The following is a 22,606-nucleotide window of genomic DNA, read 5'->3' on the forward strand; positions in this document are numbered from 1 at the left end:
GAAGTAATGACAATGGACATCCTTATTTCACTCCTAAATAGAAAAGAAAGAATAGAAAATAATAGAAATTTCCATGACAAGTAATAGTAGCTCTTTTAAAAAGATATTATTTGTCATTTTAAGGAAAGGTCCACTTATTCTTGTTTTCTGATCATTTGTTTATAACAGAAATGGATTTTGTAATTTGTCAAAACCTTTTTCTGCGTATTGATAGAATTATGTGATCTTTGTTTATCTTGTTATTAATATGGTTCACTAAGTGCATGGTTCTCCTAATAGTATACTAACCCTGCATTTCTGGTCTAACTCCAGCCTGGTCACAGTCTCTAATCTTGTGATATGTAGGTATCCCTCAGAGTTCTGTCCTGAGCCCTCTTCTCTTCTTCCTCTATACTACTTCACTTAGTGATATCATCAGTTCTCATGGATTTAAATACCATCGGATGATTCTCAAATGTCCCTATCTTGCCCCAATCTCTGCTGACCTCCAATCTCATATCTTCAGCTGCCTTTTAGTTATCTCAAACTGGATGTCCAGTAGAAATCTTAAACCAGTTGTCCAAAAGAACTCACAATCATTCCACCTGAATCCTTCCCCTCTCCTACGTTCTCTATTACTGTAGAGGGAACACCATCCTCCCAGTCCTCTAGGCTGGAAACATAGGAGTCATCCTGGACTCCTCACTATCTCTCACTTCCTATATCCAAGCTGTTTCCAAGGCTTGTTGATTTCACTTGGCAACATTACTCATATATATGCCCCCTTCTTTCTTCTGACACGGCCACCACTCTGGTGTACACCCTTATCACATTGTGCCTGGACCATCGTAATAACCTTCTGGTGGGTCTGCTTGCTTCAAGTCTGTTCCCACATCCAATCCATCCATCACCACTAAAGTGATTTTCCTAAAATGCATGTCTGATTATGTTCCCCCCCCCCCAACTCAATAAACTCCAGTGGCTCCGTATTGCCTCCAGGGGCAAATACAAAATACTCTGTTAGGCATTCTAAGCCCTCCTACCTGTCCAGTCTGCTTACACCTTACTCCTCCACATGTACTCTTCCATCCAGTGACACTGGCCTCCTGGCTGCTCCATGAACAAGACACTCCATCTCCAGTCTCCAGGCATTTTTTCTGGCTGTCCCCATGCCTGGAATGCTGTCCCTCCCCTGCTCTGACTACTGACCACCCTTGTATTGTTTCTTTGAGGAATATTGATTGTTCTTGTGAGCAGCTGTCTTTGTCTTTGATGTTTTTATTATAGATGTTTTTGAGTTATTCTCTTCTGGATTTGTGCCTTGGTAGCCAGTGTAATCATAAAAGTCCTTTATCTCCATCTATCTACCTCCCTATCTATCTACTATTTATGTCCTTCCCTCCCTATCTATTCTCTATCATCTGTCTCCGTCCCTATCATCATCATCACCATCCATCCATTTATCCATCCATCTGTCTATCTATCTATCTATCTATCTATCTATCTATCTATCTATCTATCTAATCTCATCTCTCTGCTTCCATATCTATTATCTATCCAACTCCCTATCTATCTGTCTGTCTGTCTGTCTGTCTATCTATCTATCTATCTATCTATCTATCTATCTATCTATCTATCTATCTATCTATCTGTCTGTCTGTCTATCTATCTATCTATTTATCTATCTAATCTCTCTGCTTCCATATCTATTATTTATCGCTTCTGTCTGTCTGTCTGTCTATCTATCTATCTATCTATCTATCTATCTATCTATCTATCTATCTATCTATCTATCTATCTGTCTGTCTATCTATCTATCTATCTATTTATCTATCTAATCTCTCTGCTTCCATATCTATTATTTATCCAGCTTCCTGTCTGTCTGTCTGTCTACCTATCTATCATCTATCTTTCTATGTTCTTTACTCATTTTTGTTGCTGAGGCTGTAGAAGTTGACTTTTAGATCTTCCCTACTCTGGGATTCAAATCAAGCCCTGATATTTTTTCTTTATCCCTTCTCCTTCAAAAAGACATGTAAGTTCTCCTCTCTTGTGATCAGCCTTAATTGAAGCCCTTTCCTTTGGATGAGAAAAAAGAGGGAGAAAAACCTTTTCTTTAATCCTCATTTAAATGTGAGGAAAACCTCCTCTGATGGGAAAGACCTAGTTGAGGCCATTTCCTTGAGGGGAAAAATGAGAGACATTAAGGTCATTTTCTTCTATGATTTAAAAAAAAATCAAAATTCAGACTGACTGAAGGGGTTTTTTTCCACTTTTTCTCACACTAAGTTAATTTTTTCTTAGTCCATGGGTTTTGTTTTTTGTTTTGTTTTGTTTTTCCTTTCTACTTAGAGCCAAAGTCTGTCAGTTTTACATTAGTCCTTTAGCAGGAAGTGATTTCTTCTTGCTGGGATTACTTAAATTTAGAAACAAGTAAAATCATAGTGATAGAAAATCAGAAAGGAGATTCAATACTTAAGGTTTATCATGCAATCTTGCCTACCTCCACAATATGCTTCATATGTGACTTTTCTTTTCCACTTCTACTTTAACCACTATTTCTTTTTGCCCAGACTATTCTTAATAGTCTCCTAAAATTTTTCACGTCTCCAGTCCCTTCTCCTTCCAATCCATATACCCCAGAGCTGCCCAAATCATCTTCCTAATATACTGTGATGATCATATCTTGTCTATATTAAATATCTTCCATGGCTCCCCGTTGTCCACCTAATTGAGTTCTCTTGATCCTGACACCCAAAGTCCTGCACATCCATCCAACTTTTTTTCCTCCTACACTCTCTTATTTATTCTGTAAACTGGCCAAAATGGACTTCTGTCTGTTCCCTGTTCTTATCTTGGCCTTCTGGTTTCTGTGTTTCTGCTCATTCTATCCTCCATGCTTAGAGTAGCCTCTCCCATCTGTTAAAGTTCCTCCTTCTTGAGAGCCTCCTCCTTGAATCCTTCACTGTTTTCAGCCAGGTAAAAATTATCTCTCCTTCCTTTTCTATTCAGGTATGCATTGGACCATTTGACCCCTGAATTCCCTTCTAACTAAATCTGAGATCTTATAATGCTGTGATCTAAATTTCTCATAATACTATGTCTGCCTCCCTTTTTTCCCTATTAAGTATACATGAGACCTGCCAGATTGGAAGCTTCTTAAAGTCAGAAACTGTTATTTTTTTTTTCATTTTTATATTCTTCATGCCTAGAACAGTAGCTTATACATAGTATATTTTTAATAAATGAATTGAATTGTTGACCACCTTCAGTTTAATTCTACAAATATTTATTAAGGAACTAATTGTGTAAGGAACTATATTAGATCATGTTGATAAAAAATGTGTATTACAAATACTCTCTAAAGTGCTTATGGTTTAATGGTGGGGAAGAAATATACATAAATAACTGTTATATCTTAAATGAAGGGAAGGGAGAGGGAATAAGCATTTCTACAGCACCTACTATGTGTCAGGCACTATGCTAAGTGTTTGAACAATGAATGAATCAAAAAATGTATTAAGCACTCACTATATATGAATATATGTATATTAAAATGTTAAATTATATATTAAATTATTAAGTATTTCCTATATATGTACAAAGTGTATATAGTAGGTATATTTATGCATATATAGGAAATACTTAATTTTTTTTCATTCATTATACACACAGAGACGCAATCTAGAACATAAACACTTTGCTAAATGTTGGGAATACAAATGGAATAAGTGAGACAGTTCCTGTTCTCAAGGAGTGCACACTCTAATTGAGAGAAAACACATAAAAGAAAGTTCTGCTGCAGGGTGGATGAAAAATCCCAGAATTCTTAAGGGTGCAAGCAAAGGGCAGATAATGAAGCCCAGTCATTCTTAGGTTACATCAATAGGTCAGGTAACCATTCCAGGGGTCTTCAGGGTATAGAGGCAAGACAGATATGAAGTCCTAGTGGTCTTCCATCATACTAGATGAAATAGAATTGGTACTTCTCACCTCTCTCAAGCCCTGTGTTCTATCAAACAACCCTGATGAGTTTTGGGCTGCCTATGCTAGGGGAGAGGGCAATGTGGGAAGGATGACCCCAGTAGGTCTTCTCACAGTTCCAGATGGATTCTGTTTTGGCCTCAGGTCTTGAAAAAGGATGAGGGAGGAAGGGTTTCCCATAGTAGAGGTGATCCTGTGCCCAGCTGTCCCTGTTAGATTCTATGGAAAGAAGAAATTCAAACAAGCTATGATAAATTGAAGCATGGATGGAGTGTTTGGGGTAGGTGGGGAGGAAGTATCATTTGATCTGGGCCCTGAAGAAAGAAAAGGACTCAATAGACAGAGATGGGGATCAGGGTGGAAGGAGAGGCAATTTATTCCGATATGTGTGACAGAAGAGTAAAAGAAACCTGCCTAGTTTCTTCCATTGAGCCTTCTTTTGTTGTCAGAGGAACAGACTGATAGCAATTTTGTTCATTTCCACTTTGCACTGTGATCTTGTTTGTTGCCAGTTTATCAATTTATAATCTCCACGCCTAGTTCCATGGGCTCAAACAAGTTTGGAATTCTTATTGCGTTCCAAGGTACACAGTCCTGGGTGATCATCAATTTGCAGCCGGAAAACATCTTGGAAACCATGTAATATGGCCTCTTCATTTTACAGTTGAGGAAACTAAGTCTAAGCAACCTTAAGTTACTCGCCTAATTTTACACAGATAATTGATATCAGTGGTAGAATTTATATCAACGTGTTCTGACTCCAAATCCAGGGCTTTACTCATTGTATCATGAAAAATAGATGAAGTCTTCTCAGAAATATTATACTATCTAGTCTATGTATTCTTTGAACAATAATAATAGTAACACATTTTTTATGGAGTTTTGAAATTTACAGATAGTTTTCCTGTGGGATAGGTAACGAAAATTTTATGTCCCCATTTTACAGATTATTCTGAGGTTATATAGCTAGTAAACATCAAAATGGAGATTGGAACCCAAGTCATCTGAGTAAAAGACCTCTGTGCCCTTTCCACTACTTAACTTCATTATAGGATTTCATGAGCATACTGTGGGATTCATAGCAGGCAGCTATGGTGTAATAATAGATAATGAGCTTACCTAAGACTTTGACACATACTGGTTGTGTGACCCTGGACAAGGCACTTAATTACCAAGTAGTTGTTATTATTTAGTCAGTTAGTTGTGTCTAACTCTTTGTGACCTCATTTGGCATTTTTTTTTTTTAGCAAAGAGTCGTTTGTCATTTCCTTCTGCAGGTCATCTTACAGATGAGAAAAGTGAGGCAAACAGGGTAAGTGTCTGAGGCCAGATTTGAACTCAGGTCCTCCTGACTCCAATATCCACTGCACAACCCAACTGCCCTAATTGCTAAGTGGTCCAAGCTATTCTCAAAATCCATAAGCTGAAGAGAAGGGGCTGATTTATATTAATAAACATCGTTTCTGATCAAGAGCTTCCTAAATGCATGAAATTTCAGGTCTGGTTAAAAAAAATGAAAACAAAAAAACCAACAAAAGCTACTGTCCCTGATAGTGACACAAAAGAAAGCATGCTAGTCAGATAAACCTCATAATCTTGGCCCTATTAATTTTTCATCTATTTGGTTTCATCTAAAACATGAGAAGGCTGGATTCGATGGTCTCTCAGATCCCTTCCAGCCCTAAATCTAGAATCCTGTTGCTCAGATAATCATTTTTGAAAGTGCGGATGTCACTGATGGAGTCCTGTCATCTTTGGGGGCTTGGTGTTTTTGGCCACAACACGGGCCAGAAATCAGAGTATTCAGATAACCTTGCCAGAATGCCTCTCTGGCAGTGGGGACACCTCTGTCAAGTCAATGCTATGTAAGATACTGCTAATCGCAGTCTCATTGAACACAATTATCTCTGTGAAAGAATCCCTTAAGATCTTCCATGATCTTAACATGTGCCCCAGTCACACCTTGATGAATGAGACATTTATGGAACATGGTATTTTGTTCTACCAAGTCATATGCTTTTTTTTGATAACCAAATGAACAAAATCTCATATTCAAATTTCCATCTCTCAGTCATATGGCTGTAAAACCCTTGTGTTTTTTTCCCTACTACTGTTAATACTATCTCATAACTAACCTGCTTCTTCCCTCTACCCCCATCTCTAAAAGCTGAGATCCAAACATTAGATGTTATAGTGGTTGAATAGTCAAGGTTGATAAATAATGGAAGGGTCGCTTCCTTTGTCTTATGGAGGTCTGGAGGCAGTGAGATCCTACTTAGATTCCAATATTAATTAAGGCTTTGGTTGGTGTGGTTTGAACATCATTGATGCGGCACCTCCTGTGTATGTTAAAGGTGAGATAGGAAAAGAGGGAACATGGGCAGCTGCTATTCTGAAAGCAATTTTGGAGTATATCCCAGGATGATTATAGGTCCATAATCTATTTGAGGCACATAGGGGAAATTACTCAGCAATGAATTTTTTTAAAAAATCATTTAATTAAAAAATCAAAACAAATATCAAATGAAACAAAGCATTTCCATATACATTTTAGAACAGAAGGAATGAGCTATACATGAATTCTCATTACAGCAAATTTTCTCCACTAAAATGAAAAATAATAAATGTTGTTGTGAAAATTTAAAGGGAAAGGGCAGATCAGTTGAGGTCATTTTCATAATATAATGGCTCCATGTTGTCTGATAGAGGCACAGTAGGTTTGAGCCTGGTGAACTTGCCCCAGTTTCCTCTGTAAAATGATGGTTTGGATTCAGTGATCTTCAAAGCCTCTTTCAGCTCTAAATCAGATGATCTTATTAACTCCTTTGACCCGGACACAAGGTTACTTTAAAGGAAACATAAAGTTTATATAAGCTACTCCTAGTAGACACATCATGGAGACTACAGTTAATTAAAACTTTCCTTGTGGGAAAACTGGGCCAGTAATGCACTGCTGGTAGAGTTGTGAACTGATCCAACCTTTCTGCAGAGCAATTTGGAACTAGGCTATAAAACTGTGTATTCCCTTTGACCCAGCAATACCATTGTCTGTATCCTAAAGACATTCAAAAAAGAGAAAAAGACCTATTTGTTCAAAAATATTTATAGCAGCTTTTTTTGTGGTGGCTAAGAATTGGAAATCAAAGGGATGCCCATCAACTGGGGAATGGCTAAACAAGCTGTGGTGTTTGATTGTAATGGAATATTATTTTGCTGTAAGAAATGATGAGCAGGCTGATTTCAGAAAAGCCTGGAAAGACTTACATGAACTGATGCTGAGTGAAGTGAACATAACTGGGAGAACGTTGTACACAGTAACAGCCATATTGTTGGAAGAACTGTGAACAACTTAGCTATTCTGAGCAATACAATGATCCAAGACAATCCCAAAGGACTGCTGATGAAGCATACTATCTGCCTCCAGAGAAAGAACTGATATTAACTGAATACAGACTAAAGCATGATATTTTACACTTTCTTTCTTTGATTTTTTTCTTTTATTTGAGTCTTCTTGCACAAAAAATGACTAATATGGAAATGTTTTACATAATTGAATATGTATAACCTATATTTGATTGCTTACTGTCTCAGGGAGGGAGGAAGGGATAGAAAACCAGTCTCTTCTTTTGTACTTTTGCATTTTTTAAAAATGGAACTTGAAGTTTTCATTTGTGTTCCTGTCCAATTTAATTTTGTTTGGTATATTATTATTGCAATCTTTTGAAGGCTAATTTGTCTTGCAATAAGTAGGTGCTTCTGCATCCCTTACACCTTCACCCTCTTCCCTGGTCTCTGTTATTTGGGAAAGCACATCTTATATGACTTCATATGAATTACTTCATAAATTCTCACTGCCTCTGTGACCTAGGGAAAAATCATTTAGGCTCCCTGGGCCTCAGTTTCTTCATCTGTAAAATGAAGCATTAGATTAAATAAATCTCCAAATTCCTGTTAGCCTGAAATTTTATATCCTTGGGCAGCTAGGTGGTGCAGTGGATAGAGAGCTGGTCCTGAAGTCAGGAATACTCATCTTCCTCAGTTCAAATCTGGCCTTAGGCACTCAGCTGTGTGAGTCTGGGCTTGTCACTTACCTCTGTTTGCCTCAGTTTCCTTATCCATAAAACAAGCTGGAGAAGGAAATAGCAAACTACTCCAGTATCTTTGTCAAGAAAACCCCAAATAGGAGCAGCTAGGTGGTGCAGTAGAAAGAGCTCCAGCCTTGGAGTCAGGAGGACCTGAGCTCAAATCTGGCCTCAGATACTTGACACTTACTAGCCAAGCAAGTCACTTAACCCCAATTGCCTCACAAAAAAGAAAGAAAGCAAGAAAGAAAACCTCAAATGAGATCATGAAGAGTCGGACATGATTGAAAAATGACTGAACAGAAACAAATTATTATCCTCTGGTCCATTTTAGAGAATCATTTATAGAATCCTGCTTACTCCTTTCTCATCTTTTCATCAAACATGTGGGCTCATAGTTTTAGAGCGGGATGAAACCTCAGATATCATTTAGTCCAATGCACTCATTTTGCAGATGAAGAAACAGGTGAAAAATTATCCCAACTCACACAACTAGTCATTGGAAGAGCCACAATTTGAAACAAGTCCTTTGAGGCTGAATCTAGCACTCTTTCTGCTGTATTGGGTGAAAAGACTCATAAAGATTTTGTAGAGATGAGAAAGTAGGCACATATATCAGTGTTTACTTATTTCTTCTCGGTTTGTTTGGCAATTTGTATCATCTGTGATCTTTTCCATTCTTTTGTATTCTTTCTCTCTTTGAGATAGTTTTGAAAGTAGATCCCCTGGGTGCCTTTAAAATTGTGTCACTTCCAGCACTGATGTATGTATGTATGTATGTATGTATGTGTGTGTGTGTGTATGTATGTTTCTCTATATATTCCTCAGTTGTTCTTCCTGACTCATTTTCTTGAGTTCTTCCTCTCACTGCCCAGTAGATGCTGAGATTTTATAGTCCAGATGGGACTGATCCACTATCACCAGTCATGAGAATAGATTATCAGAGAAGTAATGGCAGAGATAGTCTATTTCATTTCTATTCGTTGTCCTTCTTTTGGTTTTCATCTCTAGGTGCTCTTGGAATGATCGAGCTTAGTTGGGTCCCATGCCAGATTTTCTACAGGTTCTGGGGACAAACTGATGAAATAAATTGAAATTTTGGTCATCTTACAGTGATGAGTGCTAGAGGAAAGGAAAGGAAACATAGTTAATACTGAACATGAAAGAATCAAAAACCCATTTGCATTTGACTTTGAAATGCGTTCCACTCTGTCCGACATGCATTCGTTATGCATCGATCTGAAATGTCCTTGCAATATGTGTTCTGGGCCTCACATGTGTTTAGAGCAATATGGAGGAGTGTTTGGGTTGCTAGGAGGAATCCAGAGAAAAACAGTAAGAGATTCTCAGAAAAACAGAGAGTTAAGCAGTTATGATTTTAGGATAGTGTTCAAATTGTGGACCAAACTTGATGGCTGTAGTTCTCCTTTACTTTAATTTCCAGGAGAAGAAGATTTTTCAGATCCCTTGGATGCATGCTGCACGACATGGGTGGGATGTTGAGAAAGATGCTCCTCTCTTTAGGAACTGGGCAATTCACACAGGTATGAAAACACCCTTTATTTTCTGGGGTGTGTGACCAGGGGGATGCTATGCTATGTTCCCCATTATCATGAAAAATTACAAAATATCTTGGATTTTGATCTCGTGCAAATATCTGTGAATAATGCATTGATAGAATCCCAGACACCTCAGAGTTACATGGGGCATATGCTTTATAACCCAGAAGGAATGTTACATTTAGCCCTTATAAAGTGCCCTTATAAAGAGACTTCACATAGATTATAGATTATAGATTCCAGTGCTGAAGTGCCCTGGGCATGGTCAATAATTGTCTGTCAGAAAGGTCATCCACCCTGGCCAATGACATTGAGTTTAACTTGGATTTTAAAAAGAAATTATCAGAAATTTCACACATCTTATTCATTCCTGATTGGTTACAATCCCAGGACAGTCATATGTAGGCAGCTAGGTGGTGTAGTGGATAAAATGGTGGGCTTGAAGTCAGGAAGACCTGAATTCAAATCCCACCCCACCCCTTCAATACTTACTAGCAGTGTGACCCTAGGCAAGTCATTCATTTTTCTCGTCTTCAGTTTCCTCATACGTAAAATGGAAATACAATAGTGCCTACCTCACAGGGTTGTTGTGAGGATCCAGCAAAATAATCTCTCTATATAAAATGTGCTTTGCAAACCTTAAAAGTCTCTATAAAGACTCACTATTATTGATGATTTAATTTTTGTTTGTGTTTCTTTCCCCTTTGCTACCACATTAGGAAAGCATCAACCAGGAGTAGATAAACCGGATCCAAAAACATGGAAAGCGAATTTCCGATGTGCTATGAACTCCTTGCCTGACATTGAAGAAGTGAAGGATAAAAGTATAAAGAAAGGGAACAATGCCTTCAGGGTCTATAGGATGCTGCCCTTATCTGAAAGGCCTTCTAAGAAAGGTAGAGAAAGGGCTACCGGGGGACCCCTTAAATAGCTGCCCTCAGCCTCAATGTGTAAACCGTAGCTTTCTTCCATAGCCATTGCAAATACAGAACACCTTCTGCACTTAACTCGCAGACTTAAAAATCACCTTTATTTAATCTCCCTCCATGTGGATGAAAGAATCTGGTCCGCTGAGAACTACCAAACCTGTTCAGCATGAGGGAAATGTTTGTACTGGCATCCTTCCTGGATTATAATAAAATTACCTTTTGTCACTACAGGAAAGAAAACAAAGACAGATAAAGAAGACAGAGTCAAGCACATTAAGGTAATTTTTGGGTATTAAAAATATAAGAACAATGTGACGATCATTTTAATGAGTCTGTGTCATGAACACAAGTATTGGAATGTCTATAGTGCATTTGCATTTATGGGGTTTTTTCATGAATCAGGAAATGTGGGTTCACGTTCTGGCTCTAGACTGCGGATGAATCACTCTGTTTCTCTGAGCGTCAATTTTCCTCATCTTTAAAATGGGCATAATGGGGGCAGCTAGGTGGTGCAGTGCATAGAGCACCGGCCCTGAAGTCAGGAGTACCTGAGTTCAAATCCGGCCTCAGACCAAACATTTGACACTTACTAGCTGTGTGACCCTGGGCAAGTCACTTAACCCCAAGTGCCTAAAAAGAAAAAAAAAAGAAAAAAAAAGAAAATGGGCATAATAATACTTGTACTACCAGTATCACAGAATTGTTATGAAGGAAAGTGTTTTGTAAACCTCAAAGTATCATAAAAATGTTTTTTAAAGTAGACAAATGTAGATCTGAACATACACACATATCCCTTGCTTATTTAAAGCTGACAGCAGAATTTTGGACCTATTAATAAACTATTTTAAGTTATGGATTCATTGTAGAAAAGAAAAATAACACCCTCCTTCCCCCCCGAACTTTCGAATTTTGAGTTCCTTTGCCTCCTTCCTGTCCTTCCTACTGTTACTAGCAGGAAAGCTTGGCAACACTATATTCTGATTAACAACCTGCTTCTTTCTGATAATGACCAGTGTGTTTCTGGACCCATAGATAGAATTCTGCTGTATTGAGAGCCCCGATGAAGATGACAGTCACCAACTGAATAAACAAATCATTAGGCTGAAATGAAAATATGGACCCAGGCACTGAAGGCATGACGCTTTAAGCCTCTTGCAATTTCCAATGGCCACATATCCCTTAAAGATCTTGTGATGAGCTTAATGTCTGAGCAAGGTTACACCTTTTAGCTATAAATGTGAGAGTCAGCCAGGGTTATCTAATGCAATTTTTAAATTGTACAGATAAGGGCACTGAGGCCTAGTTTTGGAATTTGCTCAAAATTACTCTGTAGATTACTGGCTGAGCTTGACTAGGCCTCCTGATACCTAGTTGAATTTTTTTCAGTTTTTTTTTTCCCTTTAGGATGCTTAAAAAAATTTTTTTTATGTGAGATCTGTGATTTCATCAGCATAGGGAACCCCCCAATGAAGGACTGACTCCCTCTCCCAGTGCAGATCATCATCTGCTTTTGCAAGTTACAGTCCTTTGGAAGTTACTTGGGGATGCCCAACCACCATGTATCAAAGTCAGGAACTTTAAATGTGAACTAAAGGTGTTAAATAGTGTCTTATAATTATCATTGAGATTTGGTGGGATGATGCTCTTGACTCTGCGAGATAGATATCTTGTTCAAAAGAAATGTCTCGGGATGGTAAAAGCTTGCAGAGGGACCTGAGGGCAGTGGCCTGATAGAGAGATCATTGGAGTACAGATGAAAAAAAAGAAACAAAAACATTAATGTCACAGGTTATGTGACACACCACCAGCCAGGTGGAGATCAGTGGTCAGGAGTGCTGTGAAGGGAATGGGTGCATTGGGAAAAACTAAACCCGACAACTTGCTAGCTACCTTCCAATTTTTAGGTTCTTTGCCTGAATGAAACAGGAAGTCATTGAATGCTTTTGGACAGAGATTTATTTGAGGTCACTTAGTCTCATGGTAGTATATAGGACAGGTTGGGGGGGGGCAAATTGGCTTCAGGCGAGCTGGCTGAAAGGCTCTCAATCCATTGTTCAATCAACAAGCATTTGTTAACCACCTATTGTGTGACAGACAAGGTGCTGGGCACTGGGATGACAAATAAAAAGAATGAAGGAATCAATCCCTACTCCTGAGGAGTTTAGATTCTAACTATATTCTAACATTCTAACTGTATTCTAAATATTCTAAGGGGAGATAAGAAGTACATAAAACCTACAAGTATATGCAGAGTAAATACTGAGTTGTTCAATACAAGGTAGTAGTTTGGGAAGAAAAGCAAGAGTGGTTAAGGGGGCTTGGGAAAGTCTTTGTGCAGAGGGCTTGAACTGAATTTTGAAGGAAAGACAAGATTCTAGGCAGGCAGGGATGAGGAAGGAGCACATACCAAGCATGGCGGATAGCCAGTGCATAGACTTTGAGATGGCAGATGGCGTGTTGTGTGTGAAGAGCAGAGATAAGGCCATTAGGTTGAAAAGATGGCAACTTCAGTTCTAAGTATGTTGAGCTTGAGGTGATATTCATTTGGAAAGAAGCAGAAAGAAGGCAGAAGTGATAAATATCTTATTGCTTGCTTTCTCAATGGGTGAGGGAGAGAAGCTGGAGGAAGGGAGGGAATTTGGAACTGAAAAAATTTTTTCAATGAATGTTTGAAAAAAAAGAAAGAGTTTGGAAGAAAGTAGACAGAGAATTTGGAGTCATTTACATAGAGATGAGAGTGGAAGCCATAAGAGCAGGTAAGATCTTCAAATTGGATCCACTTTCACATCTTTCTTACTTCATTTCATGACAGACAGGTTGGATGGTTATTAACACTTGCATTTTATGTGTGAGGAGGCTGAGGCTCAGAAGCTAAGTGGCTTGTCAAAGGTCACAGAACTAGTAAGTGACAGAACAGAAACTATAACTCAGGTCTTTTGATCATTGGCTCTGTTTTCTTTCAATTTAATTTAATTTACCGAACATTTCTTCAGTATATACTACCTGCAAAGCACCATGCTAGGCACAGAAGATACAAAGACACAAATGAGCCAGTCCTTTCCCCCGAGGACGACACAGTCCATGAGAGAAAGTACCATGTATACAGATACATAAACCTAAGGTCAGTTGGGCAGAAGATATGTATGACTATGGTCAATCTCTTCCTGTTAGGTCACAGTGTCTTTCCAGACTCATGACTCTCCTTTTCCTTCCTCTTTCTTTCATTTTTCTTTCGTGTTTCTTCTCCCTTCCCTGTTGCTTTAACTGACAGTTTAAATAAACATGAAATACTTCATAAATCCCTGTAATGGCTCCTTTTTAGCCAAACTGGCTTTATCTCTGTTCCTCACATACATCGCTCCTTCCCTTGTCTCTGCGACTTTGCACTGGCCATCCTCCATGCCTGGAATACACGTCTTTCCTCATCCCTGTCTCCTAGGATCCCTTCCTTTCTTCAAGACTCCACTCAGGTATCATCTTCCGTTTTAAGCCTTTCCTGACCTTGCTTTGCCTCCCAAACCTGGTGGTGAATGAATTTGTATTTCTTTTCTTTATATTTATTCTGCATATTCTTATATGCACTCTCCCCATTAGAATCTAAGCACCTCAAGAATAAGGATTTTTTCATCTAATTTTTCCTCCACTTTCCCTTCCTTTCTCCTCATTACCGGAAACTTGACCCCCAAGTGATGAATTGTTTGGTCTGGCAACTCATAATGACTGTCTACTGAGGTATGGAGGGGTTATAATATGAGTAGGCAGATGGAGTAACCATACAAATGAAATCATGGAGTCTTAGAAGTATTGACGTAATTTTAGGTATGGCCCTCGAGGACTTATTTTTATAAGGTCTAGTGGCATTGGGATTTTCCTCCTTCCAAGTCTACTTTGCATTTGAAGAATGATTGGCCCATGTTATATTTCCCAGATACTTACAGTGATGCACCAAACTTAGAAATGGCCTCAGAGAACACAAATCCCATCTCAGAGAAATAATCCTGCATTTAGATTATTTTCTACTTTTGGGATCATAGATGGAGACAGGGCCCTTTCTTAGCACAAGTTTGCATAGTGTAAACTCTTAGAACGATGGCATGTCATTGATAATGCAGAGTGTTAGAGGGTTACTGGACTTGAGAGTCTGAAGTCCTGAATTTGAATCTTGATTCTATTTCTGCCAACCTTGGGCAAGCCAATTTCTGAGCCAATAAACATTTATTAAGTGCCTACTATGTTCCACACATTGTGGTAATAGCTAGGTTTCTCTCCTAGTTTGTTTCCTTGTCTGTAAAATGGAAATAATAACTACTTCTTCTATCCGCCTCAAGAGATTTTTGTGAGAGATGAAGCCCTTGTCAGACTTTAAAGTGTTATATGACTGTAACTTAATATTATTAGGGGCTAAGAGTTGGAAGATGTAAGTCCATATTTGTTTAACTGGATAATCCTGGGCAAATAGCTAAGCCTGCCTGAGTGTGTTTCCACATCTGTAAATCAGCAGTAATAATAATCCTTGCAGGACCCACTTCCTAGGGCTATTGTGGGAAAAAAATGTGTTGTAAACTTTATTAAATCCCAAGGGGCTACCTAAATGTGAGTGGTTATTCTATTTTAGAAGAAATGGTGCCTTGGATTACAATGGGCCTTCCTCAGTCTTTCTGACTTATGTATTTCTGCTTAGACTGAGAGTTCTTAACTACAGAAGACAATTTTTGCCCCTGTAAGTGGGCACTAATATAATTTCACAGTTTGAACGTAAATGAGGAAAGGTGAGAAAGCTAGTCATGCCCTCTTCACTCGGGTCCATCCAATCCAAACTGACTTATGGAGGCAAGGAACAGCATTGACTGGGCTAACACAATCCTAATATTAAGGAAATCTGGCAGATAGTAGAATTTGAGCTAAGAAAATGGGGTGGGGGAGAGCTCAAGGACATGTTCTCAACTCTTTTTTTTCTCTTTTTTTCTTCTTCCTAGCAAGAACCAGTTGAGTCATCTTTTGGGCTTAGTAATGGAATAAGTGAGCTTTCTCCTGAATACGCGGTCCTGACTTCAACTATAAAAAACGAAGTGGATAGCACGATAAACATCATAGGTAAAATGGTTTTGACACTGCATTTTTACATACATGACATGTAAGCCTGGACAGTACATGCATCCAGCCCCAGGGTGGAGAGATCTGACTTAGTGAAATGAGAGACTTGAAGTAACATGATCTCTTCCCAATACAAATATTCCCATTTCCTTCTACCCATCTTCATATGGCATAATTTTTGAATGCTCTTACCATCCCAGGTGGAGTCCTGTGTGGCCTAATTTATGTCCTTCCTAAAACATGGTGCCCAGAACTGAACAAAATACACCATATGTGTGGTCTGAAGAGGGTGGATTAATATATCAGTCATGTACAATTACATAATTCTTCAAGGTTTAAGTATTTTGTTCATAGGTCAAGAATTATTATCTCTATTTTAAAATTGGAAGTCTCAAGGCTCAGAGAATTTCAGTACTCAAACCCACTTCTTTTGCACTTTCCATATCACCAGAGGAACTATTTTCAATTGCACTTTGTCTAGGTGCCTGTTCAATGGTGTTGTTTCACTTGAGAATAAGATAAAAAGAAGAATACTCCTGTTTTGTCACCACATCACCTGTTGGTCTTGTACCAAGCAAAGGGTTGAGCATTTTGCTTATCTTATGGATGAAAAAATTGAGACACAGCTGTTAGATTTTGACAGATAACCTGGGCTGGTAGGTCATGGAAGACTTCCAAAAGTCAAAGCAGAAGTCAAATTTCCTTATTTACTAATTCCAAATTTCCTAATTAACTGAACACCAAAATGGTCTTCAACAAATTGGATGGTAGTGAGAAAGTCATTTCTTATGACTGCTTCTCTTAAGGCCACCCACAAAGAACCATCCTGGGCCATCTCTCTGGGACAATTTAGAATTATAGGATCGTAAATCAAAACCTCAGTAGCTCTCTAGTCTAAGGTGGTGCAGTGGATAGAGTGCTCAGCCCGGAGCCAGGAAGACCTGAGTTCAAATTTGGCCCAGATACTTCCTGGCTACGTGACTCTGGGCAAGTCACTTTAACCTCTGTTTGTCTCAGTTTCCTTAACTGTAATATGGAGACAATAAGGGTACCTATCTTGCATGGTGGTTGTGAGGATCAAATGAGACACAGATCCCCATATTTTTTTTTTAATTAAAAAAAGCCATTTGCACAGCGCCTGGCAAATAGTAGATGCTATAGAAATGCTTATTCACTTCTCACGTGTTCTGATTCTCTCATTTTTACCTAACAGATAGATGTATTTTCATTTCTCCCGTAGGGCGGGTAAATTCCTGTAGGAGTAGGGAAATGATGATCATTATGAGATAATTGGGAGGAATGATAACTCATTTATGTAGCACTTTTTTTTATTAATTTATTTTGATTTATCAACAATCACTTCCATACGCTTTTGAGCTTAAAATTTTTCTTCCTCTTCCTCCCCATCACCCTCCCCAATATGGCGCACAATCTGACATAGGCTATACATATACATTCCTATTAAATGTATTTTCACATTGGTGATATTGTAAGTAAGAATTAGAACCAATAGGAGGAACCACCAGAAAGAGGAAACAGAACTCAACAGAAGAGAAAAAAGAATAGCAAATAGTATGCTTCAGTCTGCATTGAAATCCATAATTCTTTCTTTGGATGTGGACAGCATTTTCCATCACGAGTAGCACTTTTCTTTATAGCAACACTTTGAGGTAGGTAACTCGAGTTGTTGTTATTATCCCCATTTGACGAATGAGGAAACCAATGCTTAGAGAGACCTCCATTTCAGTGACACAGATAAAGTGATCCAACCAGTGATAGAGCCCATATTTGAACCCAGTGGGTCTTGTACTCATCTCATTACAACACTGCTCCTCAGTAAGTGATCAGAAGCACAATTAGGTGGGTGTGGGTTGGCGCCTTTCTCCCTCCATTCATTTTGGAGGGGAAGATCAGTCCCTGATGCACTCTGTCGATGGTATGTGATTTTCCTTGATTTTTTTTCCCCAAAGGTAATGATGATTTTTTCCCCCTTCTACATTTCTGAGTAAGAGATTCCTTAACAACCATTTGTGTAGTGATCTGTCTCTTGTCTCCCCCGTGTTTCCCATCTTCATTCTAGTGTTATCTTTCTGGTTACTGAGTTCATCTGGTTCATCCTTACCAGACTGTCCCTGCCTGGTCTCTTTTTTACCTGCCTTTTTACCACCTTCATTAAAACAAGCTCTCTCCCATGCCGTTAAATGGCTTGGCTCTCATTAGGTTGGCCGGCTTGTTTTCCAAGATTATTTCACTGTTTATGAAGTGAATTCAGTCTTAGACAGAATCCCTAACCAAAAAAAGACAGACCTGTAAGTGCCTTTGCTTCTTGTGTATCAACCCTCCAAAGGGAAATTGTACTATAAAGTTGATTGCTCTGGGAAGGGGCTATTTCGTGTGTATCTTTGTACTCTCAGCACCCTGAGTAACACCTTTCACAGAAAGCAGGTTAATAAATTCTTCTTGTTAGGTGAATGAGTGAAGGATTGGCTTGAATAGCAGGACTTATATGGCAGGAACAAGAAACTTCTATGCCAAAGATAAGTGGAAAATATGGCTACCAGTTTCACTTCAGGAATTCTCTGACTGTAAATAATTGCAGTAACAATAACAAAATAACGAGTTTCAGTATGAGTTGGGATGTCTCTTGCCTCATCTTTGAGTCATTTAAAGCTATTAGACTCCCAGATAAAATGTCAGTTCCTTGAGAAAAGGGTGTGTGTGTGTGTGTGTGTGTGTGTGTGTGTGTGTGTGTATGTGTGTATCTCTGTCTCTATGTTTGTCTCTGTCTCTCGGCCTCTGTGTTCCTCTCTCTGTCTTTTTCTCTTTGTCTCTATCTCTCTCACTCTGACTCCCTCCCTCTCTTTGTCTCTCTGTTTTTCACTCTTTCTGTGTGTTTCTCTGTCTCATTGTTTCTCTGTTTCTGTTTATCTCTTCCTCTCTCTATCTCCTCTGTCTCCTTCCTCTCTGTCTCCCTCATTCTCACTCCCTCTTTTCCTGTCTCTCTGTCTTTTACTCTCTCTCTATTTCTCTCTTTCTTTTATTCTGTTTCTCTGTCTCTCCCTCCCTCACTCTTTATTCTTCATGCTTTCTCTCTTTCTTCCTTTCTGTCTCTGTCTTTCTTTCTCTGGCTCTCTCTATCTATGTCTCTTGTCTCTACCACAGTGCCTGACACATTGATTTATTGTTTGACTCAGATTTAAAATACACACACACACACACACACACACACACACATGCGCACATGCACTATACATATACATGTACACATACTATTTTGAGAAACTCAAAATAAGAGAAAATTAAGAACAATTAAAATGATCATACTTTGTTTTTATAGGGTTTAAAGTATTTTTCACAGAATTATTTCATCTGATCCTTCACTAGGAACCTCTGTCTTGGAGTTAAAACTCTTCTAATTAGGTTGAAGAGAGTTTTTTAAATAACTTACTCCAGGTCACATTGTAGTTCTTGGAGTGCTAGATTTTGGAGTCAGGAAAATTGGGTTCAAATCCCATTGTGTTGTGATAAATGAGTCTTGGTAACTCATTTAACCCTTTGGGCCTCAGTTTCCTCATATGTAAAATAATGGGGCAGGACTTAGGTGACTTCTGGAGTCCCTTCTAGACCCTATAAAAACTTCCTAATAAGCAAATCTGTATAGAAAGGGAACAGGCTTCTGTGGACTCTTCATTGTAATGAGTCCTGAGCTCCTCACTGGGCTCAGTGACCTCTGAGGTCCCTTTCATCTCATAGACATTGTGGGCACTGTGTTAACAGATGTCTAGCATGATTCAATTGTGGTGTATTTTTATCCTTGTACCATTCATAGGAGAAAAGACAAGGACAAAGCCATTTGTAAACAGATGCAAATATCCCACTAAGTCCTCCTGTGGATGCCTTCTCCCCCTCCTCACTCTCCAACCCATGGTCAAATATACTTTCCTGCTGAAATGATCCATGATCTTCTATGTCCAAGCAAACCAAGAAGGAGAATTGCCTTTGAGTACTGAGAAGAATTTTTCAATTTTGGGGGGAGTGAAGTATTACAATTACAGGGAAAACTTGTCCACATCAGACCCTAGAAAGAGGGTTTTTGTTTTTGTTTTTAAATAACAACTCCTTTTCTAAGTTAAGCCCTGGATGGCTCGTTTTTTGAGGAAGGGGAACTAGGTAGGCAAACTTCTGAAACAGTCCAGCTGGCATCTTGCCCAACATAGCAGCAGTTTTATTGAGCCATGCTCAAATTCTCTCTGGTCTGGTGTAAAAATTCTGCAGGTGCAGAGGTGAAAAGTTAAGCACATTCTATCTGACTTCAATTAGGTCATGCTGTATGGCTTCATTGTGTTACAGAGATAACAGGCAGCCCCACCCCTGCCCAGTAAGAAGAAGGTTTGAAATTCAACCAGAGAAGTTGTTCATTACTCCCCAGCCAGCCCCCTTCCCTCTGCCTGTCCCCTACATGAAAGTGATTGCTCCATCAAATTTCTTAATACTATTTTGCCTGACCAGATTTCACTCTCCGTTGTAAAGAGAGTTATTTGGGCATGTTTTCTCTTCTCTGAGGTTATAAGTTCCTTGAGAACAGGGGTGTGTGTGTGTGTGTGTGTGTATAAATACATATACACTAAAAATATTCCAATGAACCCATAATCTCATTGATTCAGAAGGTTCCTCGAATGTTGGAGATCACAACCCACCCATGTCTGCCCATTCTTGTCCATATTCTCCAAAGGTGTATGTACTCCAAGGGAAAATGCCTTTGATGATCATACATCCCTCTGTTCAATATCTCCTCTGATATTTGTTATCAGAAGATCATTAACCAGGGTTATTTCTACTGTTATATCTTTCAAAAAATAATGAATCATCTGAATGGTTTTGATGTATGGATATTATGGCAGGAGGAGTATGCAGGAGAAATGAGTGGGCTGTCAACTTATTCTGCTTACAGATGGCTTCGTGCTTATCTTTTACAAATGGTACAAGAATAAAATGAACCCCACTAGCCATTGTACTCCATTACATTACCTTGCCCCCCAAAAAAACTGTAAGGTGGCATTTTGTTCTGCTTAATTAAATGCATTTTCATAGTCAACAGACAGTAAACACATTGGGATCACATATTCTGTGCATCTCTCAGATAACTGTGAAATAATAAACATGTCATCAGTTAGCAGCGATCACTTATGAAAACCTGCACATTCCCTACGAAAACCCTCATCAGGAATATCCTTGATTAGAATATAGATGACTCTCATAAAGTACATGGGTAAATATGTGTGTATGTGTGTGTATATAGGTATGTGTATGTGTGTGTGTATATATATATATATGTATATATATATGTATATATATATACATATATATATACATATATATATATATATATGTATATATATATGTATATATATATATACATATATATATACATATATATATACATATATATATACACATACACACACACACATATATGTGTAGAGATATATAATGTGTGCATATGTACATGTATATATACATATATGCATCTATATAAAACTTAACATATACATATAAAACATATATTTATATAACCTATAGGTTTTATATAGAACTTTAGGTTTATAAAACCTATATAAAACTTTGGGTCTACAGAGAGTATTCCTCCCAAAAATCCCATGAAGCTGGTAGTGAAAGTACTATTAACCTCATTTTACAAGTAAGCAAACCAAGCCACAGAGAAATTAAATGTTGGAGCTAGGGCTCAATAATGCTGACTCATTTTCGTATCCCCAGTGACTTAGTGTAGGCCATGTGCATAGTAAGAAATTAGTGTTTGTTGAATTTAATGGTTGAAACAGAAAAAGAAATATCCATTGACCATATGTGAAGCTGTTAGAACCCTGGGATTTATTTTGGATTTTGTCTAAATATTTTAGGCTGGCTAAAATGACTCTCATACAGTATTCCTTTTCTGGCATTAAAAAAACATGCTATTTCTAATTCTGTATCTCAGAATAATTTTTGTTAGCTGGTAATTATTAGAATTCCCTCTGGGTCCTTTCTCATACTGACTACGTGATCTTGGGCAAGTTATGTAAGCCTCTAAATTACAGGTACTGTATTCATATTAGTAGAGGGAGTTATTTCACTGAGAAACTGGGAATTCGCTGTACTAATGTAACCTTAGTTCTGCCCTCCCCTCATATGGAAAACCCAATTTCATAAGGAAAGGCAGGAGTAATTGTGGATTCCCTTCTCACACTGGGCCTTCAAGGGATGAAGGAACAAGAGACTTAATTAAATAGCAGTTTAGAGCTCAGTCACCATTGTAATTCTAGAACAGATGTCTTTAATCAAAGGCATAATCTATGGAAAGATTTGAATGGGGGGGCCAGAACCGTTCCTGGACAGAATTAGATCAAGTTTAACTTTGTCTTTCACCAATCTCCCCAATAAGCGCCATCTCCATTCAACTTACCTACATCTTGCCACTGGACCTAGATGGGTCTGGAGGAGAAAGTGAGGGCAGTGACTTGCATAGCCCTCCCTCACTTGCAAGTCATGGCATCATCTTCATGACATCATGGTCCTCTTCTAAAACAAAGGACAGACAACAACAACAACAACCCCGATCGATATCCTTTTCTTTCCCATGGGGGTCTCAAATTCCCCCATGTAACTTCTCATCTTGACTACTGAAAGCATCACACTGCTGTTACTTGTGAGAGCTCAGCTGTATAGAACTGTTGTTTCTCCATTATGAGAGAGAGAAAGAAAGAAAGAGAGAGAGAGAATAAATGGAGGCATGGCCCACCACCTGAGAAAGTCTGCAGATCACCACTTGTTCATTCTGACACCAGAAAAATAATTGGCCCCTTTGTTCAGCACAAGGGCAGAGGAGAGAAATGCAAAATCTCCTTTTGTTGTTTCATCTAAAAGAACTTGGTTCTCTTTTTGAGTACATCTTGACAATTGAATTCATACTTAAAAGCTCTTC

At 38.5% G+C, this 22,606-nt stretch overlaps 1 protein-coding gene across 7 annotated transcripts in view; it reads left to right on the forward strand.

The window, feature by feature from the left end:
* The window catches only part of IRF2 (interferon regulatory factor 2), a 182,905-nt gene that overhangs the window by 135,289 nt on the left and 25,010 nt on the right, over positions 1 to 22,606 (forward strand). For all 7 annotated transcript variants that reach the window (XM_078149045.1, XM_078149044.1, XM_078149043.1 and 4 more), the window contains 4 exons: positions 9,490 to 9,589; positions 10,324 to 10,500; positions 10,765 to 10,811; positions 15,510 to 15,627. In XM_078149045.1, coding sequence (XP_078005171.1) covers positions 9,490 to 9,589; positions 10,324 to 10,500; positions 10,765 to 10,811; positions 15,510 to 15,627 — 442 coding nt within the window. The remainder of the gene's footprint in view (positions 1 to 9,489; positions 9,590 to 10,323; positions 10,501 to 10,764; positions 10,812 to 15,509; positions 15,628 to 22,606) is intronic.

Source organism: Phascolarctos cinereus, unplaced genomic scaffold (assembly GCF_003287225.1).
Source record: "Phascolarctos cinereus isolate Bilbo 61053 unplaced genomic scaffold, phaCin_HiC Scaffold_9;HRSCAF=440, whole genome shotgun sequence".
Classification (NCBI taxonomy): domain Eukaryota; kingdom Metazoa; phylum Chordata; class Mammalia; order Diprotodontia; family Phascolarctidae; genus Phascolarctos; species Phascolarctos cinereus.